This window comes from Nematostella vectensis, unplaced genomic scaffold (genome assembly GCF_932526225.1).
Source record: "Nematostella vectensis unplaced genomic scaffold, jaNemVect1.1, whole genome shotgun sequence".
Taxonomy (NCBI): Eukaryota; Metazoa; Cnidaria; class Anthozoa; order Actiniaria; family Edwardsiidae; genus Nematostella; species Nematostella vectensis.
The window spans coordinates 1-18,749 of NW_026019271.1; the positions used below are offsets into that span (position 1 = coordinate 1).

At 44.0% G+C, this 18,749-nt stretch overlaps 2 protein-coding genes across 2 annotated transcripts; one reads left to right on the forward strand and one right to left on the reverse strand.

Annotated features, from left to right (window-relative positions):
• Nucleotides 1-10,414: 10,414 nt before the first annotated feature.
• Nucleotides 10,415-16,390, reverse strand: LOC125560856 (WD repeat domain phosphoinositide-interacting protein 3-like). Its single transcript, XM_048723190.1, has 7 exons — nucleotides 16,215-16,390; nucleotides 16,056-16,130; nucleotides 15,398-15,499; nucleotides 14,142-14,229; nucleotides 11,621-11,715; nucleotides 11,285-11,475; nucleotides 10,415-10,663 (listed from the first exon to the last, which is right to left on the reverse strand). Exons 1-7 carry the CDS (start codon nucleotides 16,279-16,281, stop codon nucleotides 10,574-10,576), a joined length of 708 nt encoding a protein of 235 aa, XP_048579147.1. The 5' UTR covers nucleotides 16,282-16,390; the 3' UTR covers nucleotides 10,415-10,573.
• A 99-nt stretch (nucleotides 16,391-16,489) lies between these two features.
• LOC125560857 (cytochrome c oxidase assembly protein COX19-like) lies at nucleotides 16,490-17,945 on the forward strand. The gene is made up of 2 exons (XM_048723191.1): nucleotides 16,490-16,672; nucleotides 17,518-17,945. Exons 1-2 carry the CDS (start codon nucleotides 16,600-16,602, stop codon nucleotides 17,739-17,741), a joined length of 297 nt encoding a protein of 98 aa, XP_048579148.1. The 5' UTR covers nucleotides 16,490-16,599; the 3' UTR covers nucleotides 17,742-17,945.
• The last annotated feature ends 804 nt before the right edge of the window (nucleotides 17,946-18,749 follow it).

The following is an 18,749-nucleotide window of genomic DNA, read 5'->3' on the forward strand; positions in this document are numbered from 1 at the left end:
TCCCGGTCAGCGCTGGATACGTGAAGTATGAGCTCCCTGTTTGTCATCGTTCAAGCGAACGGAATAGGTTTAAAATGCAATGTCCCCACCACGGCACCAGACTGGAATGAGATGGGCCGCCCTTTGTCGTCAGTTATATAGAAGCGGACCCTATCCACAAGTTGGGTACGTGCTGGGAAGTAATAGGGTATGGTGAAATCACGCTCCACGGCACCATGGCCGCTCCCCCCGGGTGCTATCACACGTAAGAGGTTGCTGCTATCACTCCCTATGACGAGGTTCCCCTCGGTCATGTTAGAGTACACATACATGTTTTGAAAGGGCTGTAGCTCCTCGATGATAATGTCAGACTCCTTAGAGGAGAATGGCCGTGTAGCTGGGGGGTTGTTGGAGTCCTCGGAGCCCGGGAACAAGCTCCGCTCATCATAGCTAAAGGGTACCCAATTCAATAGGGTCCTGTGTGTTTCGGTCGGGCCAAACTGGTAATTGGGTGGAATGACTCCATCGTTTGTATCTAATTGCTCGAGCCACTCCCCAGAGTCCCATTGTCTGAACCCTAGTGCCATTGCAGTCCGTAGCCGTAGGAGAAGTTGGCACCCCTTTGCTATTGCTATGTTGATCTGTCTCGCCGGTGTGTCTACAGCCATATCCACATCCCACACACTACCTTGACCAAGTTGCTTTCTCACCCACACCCTACCCTCGTTGAATATGTCTATAGCTCTCTTGAGGCTGAAGGCGACTTCATGCCACTTTGGGACTTTGAAATCATCCAGCTTAATATGCGTCCATTTAGTCGTTATTTTATCTTGAGGGATAAGGGCCTGTGGATTGCCCTTGTCAGCCCAACTGGCATACCAATTGGGGTCTGGGACTTTATGATAGATCCAAACGTCAGTATCCTCGGGTGAAAACTTTAGCCATGTCCTAGGGTAGATGAGGTGTACTAGCCCTACTTGCCACTTCCCATCACGTAAGTCGAACGTCTTTGGCGTCCGTATGGTAAAATCGCTGATGGTGTTACCAGGGAAAGCATCTTCGATAGCGTTACTGGGTAACGTGACGTAGAATGGCTCTTGGTCCGTCATGGTGCGTGAGCGTAACTGAGGGAGAACGTGCGTCTCACGCAATTTTATGCATTTGCTCAGCAGACACCCAACTGTTGTACTTAGCAGGCCACCCGCGCCATTTCACAAAGTATTCTTTACCCCTCCCCTTCCCACGTGACTTGACTACTCTTTCGATGCGATACAGCTCCTCCTCCTCGTCGATGTGGACAGGTTGCAGTTCAGGCTCGTAAAACCGCCCCTCTAGCCACGACCCGTCGTACTCACGGAGACGGTACGCATAGTCTTTCTGTTTTGGGTCATCGTACCGCTGGCCCACCGTGAACACCTCCTCTGTCCAGTTTGGGGTGTACCCTTTGGCGAAGATGTGTTTGACTTTACTGATTCGCACTTTATCCCCAACATGGAATTTTGGTAATGGTCTCTTTTTCGCTTTTTTGGGCTTCACACCCGTCTTTTTACCTCCATACAAGACACCCCATACCTCCTGAGCATCATCGTACGTAACTACATCCGCTGGGGCACGACGAATACTACGGTGGTAGGAGTGGTTGTAGTTGTAGACCAGCTTGGGTAACAACTCAATATACCGTCGGGTCTCCTTAAGAGTAAACCAACGCCACATCCAAGTCTTAAGGGTACGATTAAACCGCTCCACCACAGAGGCCTTTAGCTCACTGCGCGTGGAGAAGTAATGGATCCCCTTCGATTTAAGGAACGCTTGAAATGTTCGGTTCCTAAACTCAGTTCCGTCATCTGTCTGAAGCTTTTCAGGTTGACGTCCGCCCTTGAAAATTCCCTCAAACGCCTTAACGATCTGAGGACCTGTCTTGTCTTTCAAAGGGACAGCCCACCCATATTTGCTCAATATGTCAATCCCGGTGAGTATATATTTGTACCCATCATTCACCGAACTATACGCTTGCATGTCACACAAATCCGCTTGCCATTGCTCATCCATCCCATTCACGATCACCCGTTGGCGTGAGTACCGCCGCCTATAGGGCTTATGGACCGTGTAAGTGGATTGGGTCCGAAGCCATGCCTCCACTTGGGCACGACTCACCCCCTTCGAACGTACCGCTCGGAGTAGTTTGTTCACTCCCCCCAAGGCCGCTGGATGCTCCGGATTGTAATAGATTTGTTGGAGAAGATGGTAGGTAGCTTTCTTGGTCATCCTCTTCTCCCTCCCCTCCATCTTCCTTACTACTGACGTACCCACCCTCCCCCTCTTCTTCCTCCTCTTCTTCTTCTTCGTACCATACCCTTTTTCCACTTTCGTTTTTGTCGGGGGCTTTGCCATCGAGTTGCGAGTCCCGAATGGTAATGTTACCCCCACAACATGCGAAGAGACAACGCATGCGTTCTAACGCTGTACGGCAATCGAAACGGGGATGGAGAGGACCCGTACCAAAGCAACCCATACCGCAAGTGATACCCTAGCCACACCCACCCTCTTATTTATGCTGAGAATAAGACGCTGACCACCACAGGTGAGGAACCCTCTTTTTTTATTGTCATTACCATAGTTATTTGATAGACTTACAGTGAGTAATACCCATAAGGGTAGGTGAGCATCCCCCTACGCACCCGTTTGTTATACACCATTTTAAAAGTTTTATGCGCTGGCACAGTGTGCAAGGTCCTACCTATCGTATTACGGACAATAGTGTAAGGGAGAACCACATGACGTTCTTCGTCCCCCTCACCAGTCAAGAGCTCTATCATAGTCTTCTGGTTAACAATACCAGCCGTACGGACATTCAAGTGCAGTCCTTTCACCTTACACACAGATTTCCCACTGTAAGTGGTATACGCATAACTCTTTGGACCAGTCGAGGAGTAACAGTCGATGAAATCCCCCTCGTCTAACTCACTAGTCAAATCCCCTAGGTAGTCACCAAGGGGTGGCTCCCACTCCCCAGGGCGGTGTAGGAAGATGACACTATCCGTATCATGATACAGGCATCGAGGGCCTAGGCGTCTCATTACCCCAAACAATGCCAACCGTGCAAACGCTGTGGTGAAGGCCGCTATGATAACATTAGTATGTGGCTTCAACTCTTGAAATCTCTCGCCCAGTTTATAGTGAACTTGGATAAGGTCATCACTCACAATGAACACATCGTTCACCTCTATGCTATCGTTCGTCAGTAAATCAAAATACTCAATAGGCTCGCTAATGTATTTGGTCCGCCTTGGGTTTGGCTGCTCCCCAAACTTCCCCCACATACAATTTAACCCCATCTTTGCCACACTGCGGAGGCCTGGGTTCTTTGCGATCTTCTCTTTGTCCAATCGGACACCTTGGTGTTGCTCGTACTCGTCAATGTAACGCTGCTTATCCGAGTCAGTGTCACACCACGCTGGCCACCCCGAAGCCTCCTGCTTGAATTTCAAAAAGGTATCGATATACCCCTTGAACAAGCGCTCCCACTCCTCCCAATGCCATATCTCGTAAACACGGAGTACAGTGTACCCCTCCTCGATAGCCTTGAAGACCTCGGGGTGACACCACGTGCCTGTGAACGCCCGCTCCTCATCCGAATGGTTGCAGCTCCCTTGCTCCTCCATCTCAGCACAACTGCGACACAGTGGAAACATCAGCTTCTGATTTACCCTGACAGGGAGGACTGGGAAGAAGAGGTCACGGGGAGGTAGGACACGAATCTTCATGAGCCCCTTGTATGCGTGGAGGTCTTCATTAAAGTTCTCGGTGACAATCGCGTCGGGGTGACCAACGGGGTACTCGCACGTGGCGTTTACCCAAGGGTACAAGGATGTGAAGTCGTAATAATGTATCCGTTCGCCCTCACAGACCTTTGCTTCGTAATGCAATTGAATGGCATTTGTCCTGCCACCAAAGAAGGCATCACGGGGGTTGAGGGGGATCGAATGCTCCACCTCCCCCACAAGGGCTTGCAGTTGTACATCACTGCTCAGCCTAGCGTCGAATTGACACTCCCATACCTCCTCGTAATTATACCCTAAAGCTCTTAGGCGTAACTCTGTAGCACGTGTGTGATCGCGGAGCTCCCTCATAGTAGTATGTGTCAAGGGGTTCACAGTATCAGGTAGGAAGCAAGTAGGACACCCATGGTAAAAACAACCTTGGTATTGGTACACAGTGTTAGTGTCAGCAGCATAACCATCTACCTTAATTCTACCAGCTAAGCGCACCTCGCCTCCATTTCCCGCATGTCGGATACACACACCGTCACGGCGCTCCAGGTATTTCAGCCACTGTAGTGCCTTCAAAGACTGCACATCGTGCCCACGGTACCCACGTAAAGGGACTAGGCCAATTTTACCCTCCTCCAAGAACTTCGAGCGCAGAATCCGACTAGATAACGAGGCTATGGTGATAGCTATCTTGAACGGATGGAGACCAACCGCATCCATGATGAGTTTATCGAAGGCTACCACTGCCCTCTTCAGTACTTCAACATCTTGGTGACAATAGTTAGCAAGTTCCTCCCTCAAGTTGAACACAACCCCACGGGTGACTTGCTCCTGATGCCATTGAGCGACAGCGTTTGCGTCCTCCTCCTTCATACTCCGTAAGTCGTAATAACTCAAATCTGGCATAGGCCCTACATAATCTTGGTGTTCGGTAATATTAAAAAAGTGAGGAAATACACCTTTCTGAGTGATGTGGTCGAACCCAAAAGCTTTTGGGAGCTTACTCAGTGGCATTTGAAAAAAATTCAAGGTACACTTCATCTCAATGTTTAACGAGTCCACCTTCAAATGCATCACCTTGCCACCAGTGAAGATAACATTGGGCTTAATACCATTCTCAAAAAGGTACTCCAAGATAAAATAGGAGTCGTACCCCTTAAAATTGTGTGCCAGGCAGGTGTACCCAGCATTACTGCCACCAAATAACCAGTCGCAAAACGCACGGATACTGGTAAAACTATGCTTTCGGACCCCACACGTGGTGCACTCCAAACGATCCATGGACCACTCCTTACACGTGTCGCACAGTTTTTGAGCGCCCACAAAATTAGGCTCGTGTTTATCACCCAATGGCATCGCCTCGACATCGAAAACGATAAGATGCATGCTATCATCACCGTCTTTGTCCTTTGGTAAAGCATTGGCACCAACAGTCACGTAACACAAATGGTCTGGGGAAACCACCTCTTTGCAGGCAGTACACTTGTACTCCCCACATACATGTGACGTCCCCTCCTCCCGGGTGGCAAGCATATCAATACGTTTACCACATGCCTCGCATTTATGATACATCTGACAGTACGACCGAGGGGTAACACCTTTCTTATTGGGTAACCCTCTAGGCTTGACGAGTTTATGGTTCTCGAAGCACTTAGGGGTACGAAAGTACCTGTTACACTCTGAGCAATACTTCCAATCCCAACGGTGGTCTTGCTCCGGTGGTGGTACCAAAGGGGAACAATCCACCTCTCCGCAACCATAACACGAATTCACACACTTGTGCTGTAGCTTGGAGTCGTAACCCTTCTTGCATATTGTGCAATAGTGGCAACGCCCCAACAAACCGGGCATACTCTTAACGTAATCAAAATGACCCTTGGCATAGTATAAGTAAAGCCTATACTTTGGGTCAGGTAAGTCCCCAGAGTAGATCACAGTATTACCATGCTCCCGGGACACCACATTCAACTCGAACCCTTGACCCCTCAGATATTGTTGGAATTGCTGGATCTCAGGGATCCCACAAGACCCTTCAGGTACACCAGCCTCGGCATGCAACACCTTGGCACGTTCCGTTTGCAAGGGGAGCGGGGGGCCACGCGTACGGCCCGGTGTGGGCTTATACAACTTGGTAGCATTAGGGTCCATGGTTAGGATAGCCATCCCAGTCACAATAGAGCGTGCAGCACATAACTCATCGCTGTTCTCAATACGAATAATACTTTTTTTCCCCTTCCTCCATGCATCCAAGTCGCACGTGTTCAATGTACAAGAGTTCCTCAATTTGTTTTTCCCAGCCCCTGATGGGAGATGAGTACGAATCACATGGAGCCTGAAGTCACCCTCAAACACAAACTGTTGGTTAGATTGCACAACCGTCTCTATGACACCCATGATCCGCTGAGGGGTAAGTTGGTGACGTCGCATAAATGGTAACGCAATTGGGTTCCTCAAAGAAGGAGCATCGATGGTAATACGTGCGTAGTCATGCCCTTGCACCCCACGTAACGTGTCGTCTAGCACCCTGTCTAGCACTCCCTCAACATCCTCCAAAGCCTCCTCTAGATTATCACGTAGGGGCAAATCGACCTTCAAATCGTAGTCGGTGCAATCGGTGCGCATTTTAGTAGACCGCTTGGTTGATGTTTGGCGCAACTCATACACTACATCATCCTTATCACTAACGTCTTCAGGGTCACGCCTCCGCTTCACTCCCCCGCTACCGCCGCCTTGTTGTACACCCATAAAAGGGTCCTCGAAAGACACACAGTCATCCTCCACTAAATTGTTATAGTAGTTTATGTAGTCAAACAACTCATCGAGAGAAGCAAACTGGGGTGTGTCAATAAGCTCATCGTAGAAAAAATCAGGGGGGAGCTGTGCACCCTCTGCATTCTCCTCCTCCTCATCCTCACTTGGGTCTGGTAATATTCCCAACAAGCGTCTAAGCCAATCGTCATTATCGTCACCGTTGTCAGCCATGGTTGAAACAGTCGAAGGGACTGAAACCCTGGTAATGCACAGCCTCTTTTATAGAACTACCCAACCAATAAAACACCTCTTTGAAAACTACCCAATAACAGGCCATGTCTTATAGGATATTATGACGTCACACACCACCTAGGCTGGCAATTGGCCCACCCAACAACCATAGTTCACCTAAACCAATCAAAAACCCCAACGACCTCACCACTATACTGTCTAGACAGTCCAAAAGGTATAAAAAAGGGACGCATAGCACTAAACTCTCAGTCGAACAGACACCCTAAAAAAACACACCATGGCTAACCAAAACTCTACACCCCTACCAGCTTGGGCTGACACCTCCAACACTCTTGGCAATGCGAAGGCACAACAAGTAATAGCCCAAATAGGAGCAAGATGGCAAAAGGGGGAGATAAGAGAGCCAGACGCAATAAATGCAATGTGTAATTACTTTGCAACAGAAAACCAAGCCCTCCGCTACAGAGTGATAATGCTAAATGACATACTAGAAGAGAAGAACATGCAAATCGAGAACCAGTGTTACGAAATCGAAGAGCTGAAGTGGGAGCTGAATAAAATACGACGCGAGAAGAATGGTAACCTTGGAGAAGAACCCAAAGACGAACAACAAGCCTGATAACCTCTTGACCCACTGTCTAGACATTCTAAGAGGCATTATAACCTAGAACCTATCAGAAACAAGTAACCTTAACCCCTAACCAATCAGAGACTTAGCTAACGACGTCATCGGCGTCCCCTAAACACTACTAAAGGGTATAAAAGGAGACGCACACCACAAAAACTCCTCATAGTCTAACCAGACTAAAAAACACAAGATGACCAACCAACCTACTACTCAAGTCACCATCACCACTGAGATAGAAGACGAAGAGGAGGAGATCTCAGAGGGTAGCCACTATCTCACTTCGCGCTCGGCAAGAAACATGAATGCACTCAGCGAAGCGTTCCGCGACCACGTAGGAGCCGTAGGAGACTTTATGACCGGGAGATTGTGCAGAATAGCGGGACAAGTGGAAGAGGCTGAGAGGGAAAGCACTAGGTTGCGGGAACTATGCAACGACCACGAAGCGGAGATCTCAAGCCTCAATAGCAAGGTGTATGGTCTAGAAAGAGATGTGCTGGAAGAACAGCGCACCAGCATCGCAAAAGACCTAGAGATTGCCAACCTCAACTACCAAGTTAGTGTTCTAGAGGGACGTGAGGAGACCCTACGCATGGACTACGACCTCCTGCGCATGCAAGTGGACTATGGTGATCTTAAAGACACCTGCGAGAAAGGGACACAAGTGTCACACCCTGCCAGCGACGCCAAAGACTTAGAGATCGCCAACCTTAACCAGCAAGTCAGCGCTCTAGAGGAACGTGAGCAGACCCTGCGCACGGAATACAACCTCCTGCGCGTACGCTACACCGACCTTATGGGTCAAGCGTCACAGCCAAACGAGAACCCACGGGTAATACACCAAAAAGAGAGGCGGGCAAAACTAATACTTCACCTTTTTTTAACCATACTCATAATAATTGGGGTAGGACTAATGATAATGCTGTTTATAACAGCCAAAGTCATCTAACACTGTTCCAAACCCCAACAGGACGCGGACCAAGCCAACAACAACAACAACAACAACAACAACAACAACTACGAGTTAGGATACAGCGCTGCGGTACGTACGTACCAACCCATGTTACTGGAACTAGACGCTCAAGTGCACAAGTTCATGGGAAGCAACATGAGAGAGAAGTCCCAGAGAAATCAACTGTTGAAAAAGCTCAAACGTATCCGCAACAGGTACAAGGATAACACCCGCAAACGGCGAAATGTGGACCAACACCAAGAGACTGAGTGACTTTTCTCACTACAAACACTTTTCTTTATTACCCTATAACCAGTAAATACATTTTTTCTTTTTTATACTAATCACAGTGGTAACAATAAAAAACACTAAAAAGTAAACGATGACTACAGTGTCTCTACATTTCCCCAATTGGGAACAGGTGGGCTACCCTCCCTATACGTTGGGCTGTGTCCCTGGTGGTTTCCCAAACCTCTGCCTCCTTCCCCTCTAGTATTCCTGGCAACTTCTCGTCACGGCACAACTTCACCATATCCCTTGGTACGACCCTATTGCTCACTAGATCCTCCATGTAGGTGAACCAAGGGCTCCATCGCATGGTGAACCCAAGCGCTTTCGTCATCCTGTCCAACCCTTCCCACATGTGACCAGTGTTCTCCCTGATGGCATCCCTAACCTCATAAAAGGTGTTCAGCCAACTGTCCTTCGTACCTTGCTGGTGCTTGTAGTGCAACACCTCACCCATCAAATCCCATACCACCTTCTTAACGTAATAGTCCACACTATATAGATTGTTGGCAGAGTCCACTACATCGTTGTAGACGGTACCGGAAGAGACATCACCCATACCACAATCACTGTCGTCACTGTCTACCACTACCACCTTCTCCTCCACCTCGTAACTGTTGTTGCTATCGTCATTGTCTACAGCCACTGCTTCTTTTGCTTCTTCATCACAGGTGCAATTACCTCCTCCTCCACTACCTCCTCTACCACGCCCTCGTCCTCCCCCTCGTCCTCCCCCTCCTCTACCACGCATGGGACCTTGCTTGGTGGCGGTGGCGGCGGTTGTGGGACGTTCGCGTTTGCGCTTGCGCCCATGCGGGGGGTGAGGGTTTGCTTCCTGGCCCTTGCTGGCGCTTTCTTCTTCTTCATACTGGGAGGTGTCCATACTGCTGCAGGCTTCTTCCTCTCCGAATCTTTGGGTTCCTCCGCCCACACAAACTGCTTGCATTTTTGGTTGGGTGCCTGCACTGGACACTGAAAATAGACACGCCCCCTGGAGAACTGACCAGCGCTTACCACTGGCTTGCAGATGAGGTTGTGACCCTCGCACACAGGGAAGTCGAAGACTGTGTTCCCCTCAGGGATGTACTCTTTTATACTCTTGGCTTGCTCGATGGTAAAATAGTACCCACAACCAACTTGGTCGTTTTTATAGTCGATGTTGGCGCCACACCTCAACGCTGACCCTACTTGTTTAGCCTCGGCGCCGCAAAAACACTTTACATTCATGGCTGAAAGGTTGCTGCTTAACCTGAAAAAACACCTAGGGCCTTATATCCTTTCCCGCGCTGACGTCACCGTGTTGTCGCGCGCGCGGGAGCCAATCCCGACCCCGCGTGACGTCACACCCCTAACCAGATATCTCCATTCCCATTGGTTAACACCACCTGTGACGTCACACACCTGACCATATATCCACCAATCAGAATCCAGCTTGACCACCCCTCCCCTAGCTGACCAAAACCTGACCAAATATACTAGTGATACTACTTCTCGATCTACGTCACAAATGACTGGATTCGCACGAACCCATGTTTTATAGGGTCAATACGAACCACATACCATTTGGAAGATGAAAATATAAAGAATTGACAGTCTATCAACTCTGAAAGGTTATATGGACTTTAATATAACCTCTCAAAACATCATAATTCATGTAGAGACAAATGTTATAACTAATTCATCTGCAACTTTGGAATAAAAAAGCCCAAACTGTCGCGATCTCGTACCAGAACAATGAATACAATACACCAAAACTGACTCTGTCGATTTCCAGTTTTTGGTGTATTATCTGCAACTTTGGAATATATATCAAAACAACTAGTAAAGAGCTGGAAAAATATTAAATAAGTTCCCAGGGGCTTATCCTGCATGTTTAATATTGCCTGAACTTTTATTGCTGCCTTCAAAGAGGGTATCCCACTCTATCTCAAGCTTTCTTCTGACCACTGGATACACTCACCAGTATATATGAGCACTTCCTGATCCTCTTCTAAGCTCATGAAGTTGGGCACCATTACTGGTGTCAAACACTCGTATTAATGTTCCCTACAAAAAGGAACAAATCATCAACGCATAATACTGTATGTAACTTCTGTTAAGTGCACCCCTGATACAGCTCTAATAACCATCAGCATCAGAATTAAAAAACATGTGAAGTATTTACAGGCTGTGCGAAGCTGCTGGGTTTATGAAATGAATGTGTTTACAAGCTCTTATAATCGACAACCACGGGAATTTAATAAATAAAAAAATATATTGGAGTAGCTTCACACTCTCATTGCAGCTAGATGCTGGATTACGAGAGCGCAGATTCAGATGTGGTAGAGTTGAAGGCATGGAAAGGCGCCTCAGGCAGCGGCCATACAACTCATGTCTGACCACGGATCACAGATAAGATCAAAATTGTTGGTCTTGTGGAGGAAGGAAAACCAGAGAACCTAGAGAAAAACCATTGGAGCAAAGAAGATACCAACTAACCCAACCCAACCCAGCCAGTGGTAGGAGGCACAGGCACTACCGAGCGATGCTCTGATGTGCCACCTGAGCTTCCCTTTAAAACATGTGAAGTAATGGGTTTTGCTGAACTGTTGAGTTCATGAGATGGGAGAAGTTACAACCAGCACAAATGCTTCTTGTTTTTGAAGCACACCATAAACGTCTGCTAACCTTTTCGGATGCTGTAGCAAGCCGAGTGCCTTGAAGATTCATTGCCAAGCAACTCATTGGCGCCTCATGGGCGGCAATCTCAAGTGGAGCACGCTCAGTATTTGCAAGGTCTACTATTTGAACATGGCCTGTCTTGCGGGCCGGGAATGCCAGCAAAGAGTTATTGCTACTTGGACAGAGAACACACAAGCCTGGAGAATAATATGGAAGTATTGTAAAGAATAACACACATAAAAAAATGCAAATAAATCATAGGGAGGGAAGGTGAAGTGATTATTTCTTGCCCCAAGGTCTTCTTTGTACAAGACATAGTCAGGTTGATCTTGTTAATCCTACCTTTTGGGTTATTTGCAGTTTCAAATACATGCAGCTGTTGGGGATTTTGAGTGAAGGTAAAGACTTTAATGAGATTATCTAAAACCACCACGATTCTGCAATAAAAAAACACCAAGAGATAAAGAATATCTTTATATCAATTGATTTTATACAGTAGAGCTTGCGTATACCAGACATACACATAAACTATAGAGGCTGTTTGTGTAATTGTGGTGGAATCAGTAAAATAAATCAATGCAGAGTTGAAATGCTGAAAACAGTAGTTTTACTGATGTTTTTAGTGTTAGCCCTTCGTTGGAGATATTTACAGAGGCATCTCAACCTGATTAACACTATTCACCTACAGAATACACCTGTAGTGTACCTGATAATCATGTACCTGATACAAATCGCAGTGCTAATGCAATACAACATAGAATAACAGACACAAATACTGTAGTCTAGTTTGTGCCTGTAAAATAGTGCAGTTCTACTGTATACCATCACAAAGACTCATACATGTCTAGTTTATACCTGTCTCATTGTAGTTATAAGTACCACTGTACACTCACTTCCTACTCACTCTTAAAACTAAATGTCACCAAATCTGAAATTGGTTGGATTGGAGGAGGCGTTGGACAATCAAATAAAAATATGTTTTTGAAGTATAAGTTTAGAGTTATGAATCTACATACAGATAGTGTTAAGATCTTAGGTATCTCCTTTTCCCATAATGAAGGTTTGATCAAGAAGCATAATTTTGATAGGGTGTTAGAAATTTTGAAAACAACTCTTAATATATGGAGGTCAAGGACTCTCACACTAATGGGGAAAGTTATAGTTGTATGCACGTTGGCTTTATCTAAGATATTATATGTGTGTTCAAATTTACTCCCGCCACCTGATTTTGCGGCAAAGGTTAAATCAATCATATTAGATTTTCTCTGGAATGGTAAAAAGCCAAAGGTAAAATATAAGACATTGATAGCTGACCTAGAGTTTGGAGGCTTACGTATGCCAGATATAGATGCGATTGTAAAGGCGAGGCAAATACGATGGGCAATTAGGTTAATTGACGACACTGTTAAAACATGGAAGATTATTCCTAACATACAGCTAGCCTCAGTTGGTGGCAAGGCAGGGATTGGCGTTTACCTTGATAAAAAAAGATTGCCGGATGATCTCTTGAGATTTTACAATTCAATTTTAACCACTTGGTCAGATTGGGGTTGTGTACCTATAATTAGGGAGGATGTTGGAACCATTTTGTATTAACCGTTATGGAATAACAAATACATTCAGATTTCAAGTGCCATACTTAATCTAATTTCATTAATTAAAACGGGCTTCATAGTAGTGGCTGATCTAATTGATGAAAATGGTGTTTTCCTATGGGACTACGCAATGTCTAAAGGTTTTAAAGAACATGAGTTTTTCCAGTGGTTTTCCCTAATTAAGAGTATTCTGAGTGAATGGAAATCAGTATTAAGTGACCGATCTCTACTCTCTGCTACAAACTGCAAGCGAGCCTCTGTTATTATTAATGGTGAGTTTGTAGACCTTAATAAAATAAAACACAAATCCATCTATTCTGATATGATAAGCTGTTGTGCAGAATCACCAACAGCACAAATAAGTATCAGGAATAAGCTAGAGTTAGATGCAGTCTCAGATCTTGAATGGAAAGAAATCTATTTGCGTATATATAAAACTACTAATAACACGTATTTGAGGTCTTTCCAGTACAAGATTTTGAATAATATTCTTTATTTAAATGCACAGTTGTATAAATTCAAGCTCGCTGATTCTCCACGCTGCTCGCTCTGTATGGACCACATAGAAACGATGGTCCATCTATTTGCTGAATGTGTGATAGTAAAGAATTTGTATTTACAGCTAAAAACCACACTGATAAAGTACAATCTAACACTTCCAGACCTTAACCCTAAAAGCATCATTTCTAGGGGTAGAAAATTGTCAGTTAATAAACTTGATACTGCGACTCTTTAAGAACTATGTGTATAAGGTGCGAGGTGGTAGTCCATTACTTCAATGCATGCTTGTAAAAATACGTCAGTATGAGTTGATTGAGCGTTTGTGTGCATTGCAAAACAACTCCCTGCAGCTGCACCTGGCTAAATGGGACAAATTATATGAGATGATTGAGTCTTTAATAGATTTCAGTTGAACAATATTAATATATATTTGATTTAGTAAAGTATGTTGCTCAGTAAATGGGGAAGAGGGGACTTCTGTTTTTGTCTTCTTTGGGGTAGGGGAGGGGGGAGAAAGGGGGAGGGATGGGAGGTTAGAGCTGGAAAAAAAGGAGAATTAAAGTTTTAAATTGAAATGTAATTTACAAGTTAAAAAAAGTCTATAATCTATTAATGTAAAGGAAATAATGAATGGAGAACCTTGTAATGATGGAAAAATGTTTAACAAAAATGTAAAAACAATCATAGAAAATCTCCAATAAAAACTATATTAAAAAAAAGTGGTTTTTGTGGTTGTGTACAGTGGTACACAACCACAAAACTTATACCTGTCTCTTCTAAGCTTGACAGCCCTGACATCACTAGAAAAGTCTAGTTCTATCACACACTTCTTCTTTAAATCATCCCAAACCATTACTGTCAAGAGAAAGAGTTGATTAGCAAGGAGGATGTTTCAAAGGGGGGCACCAAATTGAAGTGGGGGGAGGGGGGGGAGGACCAAAAAATATTGCAGGACCACATATATATACAATTTCTGTGAAGTCCAGAAAGGAAGGCAATAAAACCCCCTGGACCTGCTGGAACCACCCGACCATAACTCTTACTTTAGTCACTTCCCAGTTGGATTATGGTATACATAGCCTGCAGATATGTGATTTAGTTGAATTTAGGTGAATTATAACAAGTTCAGAACACTGCGGCTAGACTTATAACAGGGCTTCTGGAATTACGCGGAAAAAAACTCAAAATTACGCGGGATTCTTTTACGTGCAAACTTACGCAGAAAATCAATCATTACGCGCTAAATTAGGCGGGATTTTGCAATACATTTTTCTTTAAAAATCAAAATTTTGTGGGATTCTTTACTGAATTATGAGCTAAATTACACGGAATATCAACTGTTGTGCCTAAACTACATTTTGTACCAAAGGAAAGCGTGAAATAGCTTGAAAAGGTTATTTTTTGCATGAAAATATCTTAGGCAAGTTTTCATTGGCTATTAGCCACCAGCCAATTAAAAAAGGTATTTTATTATTAAGCCTAGGCCTTCGCAGTTTAGCAAAGAATGCCTAGTCATCTTATTTGTTTTCGAAAATTCAGTTTGAAATATCGCACTCTTACGAAAAATATCTCTTTTTTTACGAGAAATAGAGGTAAGAACCCTAAAAGAACACATCAGCTGCAATTAAATGTTTTGTCTTTCAAAATTTAGCCCAATTACGCAGGATTACGCGGAAAAGGCCATATTACGCGCTTCTGCACAAGCGCGTAATTCCAGAAGCCCTGTTATAAGGAACACTAAGAAGTTTGATCACATTATACTTAAGTACTCCACTGGCTTCCCTTCTTATATCAGATCAATTTTCAGATTCTGTTATATTAACTTCCAAGGCAATTCATGGCTTGGCAACCAAATAAATTTGTAATTTAGTCACATTGGTGACTAAATCTTATTCTCTTAGGGGCAATGACTCAATATTCATACAACTAAAATACACCAAAAACTGGTATTCGACTCTGCCAAATTTTCAGCATTTTCTTGCGTTAATTGCAGTTAAATAGATCTGGTGTGCATAACATATACCTCTGTTAGCAGGATATTTGGGGCTTCTACCTCCACCGACAAGAGCCAAGTAATTACAGCGAAACAGCATTTCAACATGTCCTATACCACCATCTGTAAAATCTATGAAATCAATTATACAAATTGGAGATTACATTAATTTCCATAAAGCTGGATCAATATATAACTTGATGATAACATCAAATTATGTTGGGCTTGGTTATTATATTATTTTTTTAGAAAAAAAAAACAGAAATGATTGTCTTACAATCTCCCAGAATCTAAGTTCCTTGTCTAATTAGGAAAGAGTGCCCATTTGATGAGATTGGGATTGGGAGGGAGTGGAGGTTCGATTGTTTGGTAACTGACATCTATTTATGTAGGAAGGGGAGAGAAAGTCTAAAATGGGTGTGAAAGTCACCCCACAGCCATGAGTAATAAACAATATTTCGACCAAGATCTTTGATGGTCTCTATGCTTGTTTATCCAGCAGGCACTGTTCCATGATTTACGAGGTAAGCTCCCTGTCAATACTCACTACTTGCAAAATAGCAAGGAGAGTTTTGAGCAGATAACTTTGAGGGTAAGGGCCAAGGGCATATTATTAATGCTGGCAACTTCGTACCAACGTGATTAATACAAGAGATCGCGGGCAAAAAGCAGGTAAATGTATACGAACCTTGTCTCTCCTTTTCCTTAAGTGGATCGCAGTTGTAAATTCTAAACCCACTCTCCATACCACAAGCAAAACAGCCTATAATTTTACCACAACACAGTCAACTTACGAAATCACTCATAAGAAAGTTTGGATAACTTTAACAAAAATCCATCATTTTACCTTGATCTTGATTAAACCCAGCAAAGAGGAGTCCATTGCCATACGTTTTTGTTTGGCTAATGTTCATCTTGCTGCTTTATATTGCAGTAGAATTCTTAAAAAGTCTTGGTAACGTTCACATCGTGAGCAGTCGAACAGCCATTTTGTGTTCTGGGCACGTGACAGCTCTACTTCCAGTCATAATATTAGCCAATCACTGGCTGTCTTAGAATTAGTTTTTATTGGTGATTGACTTTTCACTTTTCTAAACACTTATTTCATTGGTCAGCATAAGGCCATAACCCATAATTCATCTGGACAGTGCTGCAATCTTTATGGCGGATGTTCCTACATTTTTTATAGTTCCAAGGGGAAAATCGTCCGTTAAAAAGAAGGCTCCTTTGCTATGAATCCTTCGGGAAGAAAAATTTTCCAAACTAAACCTCCGGACAGAGGCAGTTTTCCGCTAGACCACGACGGTAAGGGAATCTTTTGTCTTGGTCTGATGAGTGTTGTCGATGTTTCAATGTGTTCTTTTATCGTGACATCGTCTTCCGCGACATTTTTTAATCGGTACAATTATCGGTTTGCCGCATCATTTAGGTTTGTTGTATAAAATGTTGATGCTGGGAAGTGATAATGATGAGTGACGATGATATGATGATTGTAATTACTGTGCTGATGGCGACAGCAATGATTATAAGAATTATAATGATGGCTAAGATATATTAATGAAGATGGTAGTGATTTTGGTGGTGGCAATGCTGGTGAAGATGTTTGGATAATGACAATGGTGGGCTGGCTGGGGTTTCACAGTATAAAACAGGAGACTGTCATTAGCCTGGAAGCAGTGACCAGTGGATTTCAGCCTTTTCCTTTGCCAGAGATGAGACGTGGTCAGAAACTTCTAAATCTTATGCAGGGTAGGTTGGGCGGACCAGTTAAAGTTCTGGCTATCCTCTCCATTATAATGTTATCAGAGTCTAGGCCTGAGCTCCAAAATAAAAAAAAGATATTACAGTAGAAGAGATGAGATTAGATCAGGGGCATAGCCAGGGGGGGGGGGGGGGGGGGCAGGGGGCCGGGCCCCCCTTCTAGCAGCCAAAAATACAGTAAATGTATGAGTCATTATCTAAAACACACCCAAAAATGCTTGAAAGGGTCTTTTGGGTCCCCTCTTGTTAAAAACCCTGGCTACGCCGCTGTAGATGATGATGGTTTTGATTAGGATTATGTAGCTGCTTGTGGTGATGTTGACTCTTTAGTTTTTTTTAGTTGTTTAGAATATTGAAGTGCTTCTGAGCTGATTTTGATTTTCAACCAGGGGAATGCAAGGATTTTATGATAACGTACATGCAATGCCTCAAGAAAAACAAGAACATGAACTTCAACTGCCGCGCTGAGTCCCAAGCATACTTGCAGTGCAGGATGGACAGGTATTGCTTAAAGCATTCTGCCTGTTATGTTATCATCATGAGTTTTCACCTGTTTCTTTTGGAAGGAGCTTGGGTAATACAGTTGAGAAAGTGTTCTCTGTTTCAGGTTTGAATACCAGTGATGTGAGTTGAGTTACATAGTAGAGTCTTGCCTTTGCTACTGGGTTTTCCTCTGGTTTTCCTCCCTCCACAAAAAACGACAAGCTCAATTTAGGTTGTGTTTTTATATCTTCAAAGTGACCAGGCTGTATCTTCTTTCTTGTAGTTCATCCTTACAGTTACAAGAAAGTTGTATATTCAAACTCTTTCACAAGATGAAAAAAATATTTAATGACTAGCTTTTTTCTGCTGGCATTCGCTAGTGAGGATAACTGTTATAAAGCTGGCCTTTCTATAGTATACCTATCTCATATGCATGGCCGTAGCAGGCCACGTAAGATGGGGGGGGGGTGCACAATACAGAAAATATATGGGGGGGCACAGCCACAGCTTCTGATCATTTCCTTATAAATTTTGAAAATGTTGGGGGGGGTCACATGTCCCAGCCCTGCTACAGTCCCGATATTCCATTGGAATCCAGGCAGTTATTTGTCTAATACACTTCTCATTTCCTATCACTCCTATGTTTGCAAATTCCAAAACTAGCTTCTAAAGAAACATTTCAGTAAAACCCTGTTTTTTATTGGATTAAAAATGTATGACATCATGCAAAATAATATTTTAAATATTGACTTGAAAAATTCATCTATATTTCATGTATGTAAGTACATTGTTGTTTTGCTTCATTGCGACAATCATTGCGATAATCATAATGTTATGGTACAACTTATAGATAAGTGTAACTCTGAGGCTCAGCTTAGGGAAAGGGAAGGCCAGTGGGCTTATCGGCTTAAGTCTATCTACCCGCGGGGTCTTAATAGTGATGACTTTTTTTGTAGTAGGAACCCACGTAGAGATGTGTAAATTCTTTTTATCCACAGCGTGCGCTATTCTAGAAAATGCACGTTTTTGTCAGTTGTAATGTTTTTGCGTCTCACGCCACTATTCTGATGTAAATAAGCTTGTAACGATTCACCTTCTTCAGTCTGCCCTGAAGAAGTCTTATTAAAGACGAAAATTT

Excerpts from the sequence above, each read along its gene's own strand:
- LOC125560857 (XM_048723191.1), top strand. The coding sequence starts at position 16,600 with ATGAATCCTTCGGGAAGAAAAATTTTCCAAACTAAACCTCCGGACAGA. Across the intron at positions 16,673-17,517 it reads TTTTCCGCTAGACCACGACG|GGGAATGCAAGGATTTTATG; the intron begins GTAAGGGAATCT and ends ATTTTCAACCAG.
- LOC125560856 (XM_048723190.1), bottom strand. The coding sequence starts at position 16,281 with ATGAACATTAGCCAAACAAAAACGTATGGCAATGGACTCCTCTTTGCT. Across the intron at positions 16,131-16,214 it reads TGGGTTTAATCAAGATCAAG|GCTGTTTTGCTTGTGGTATG; the intron begins GTAAAATGATGG and ends GTAAAATTATAG. Across the intron at positions 15,500-16,055 it reads TAAGGAAAAGGAGAGACAAG|ATTTTACAGATGGTGGTATA; the intron begins GTTCGTATACAT and ends TTGATTTCATAG.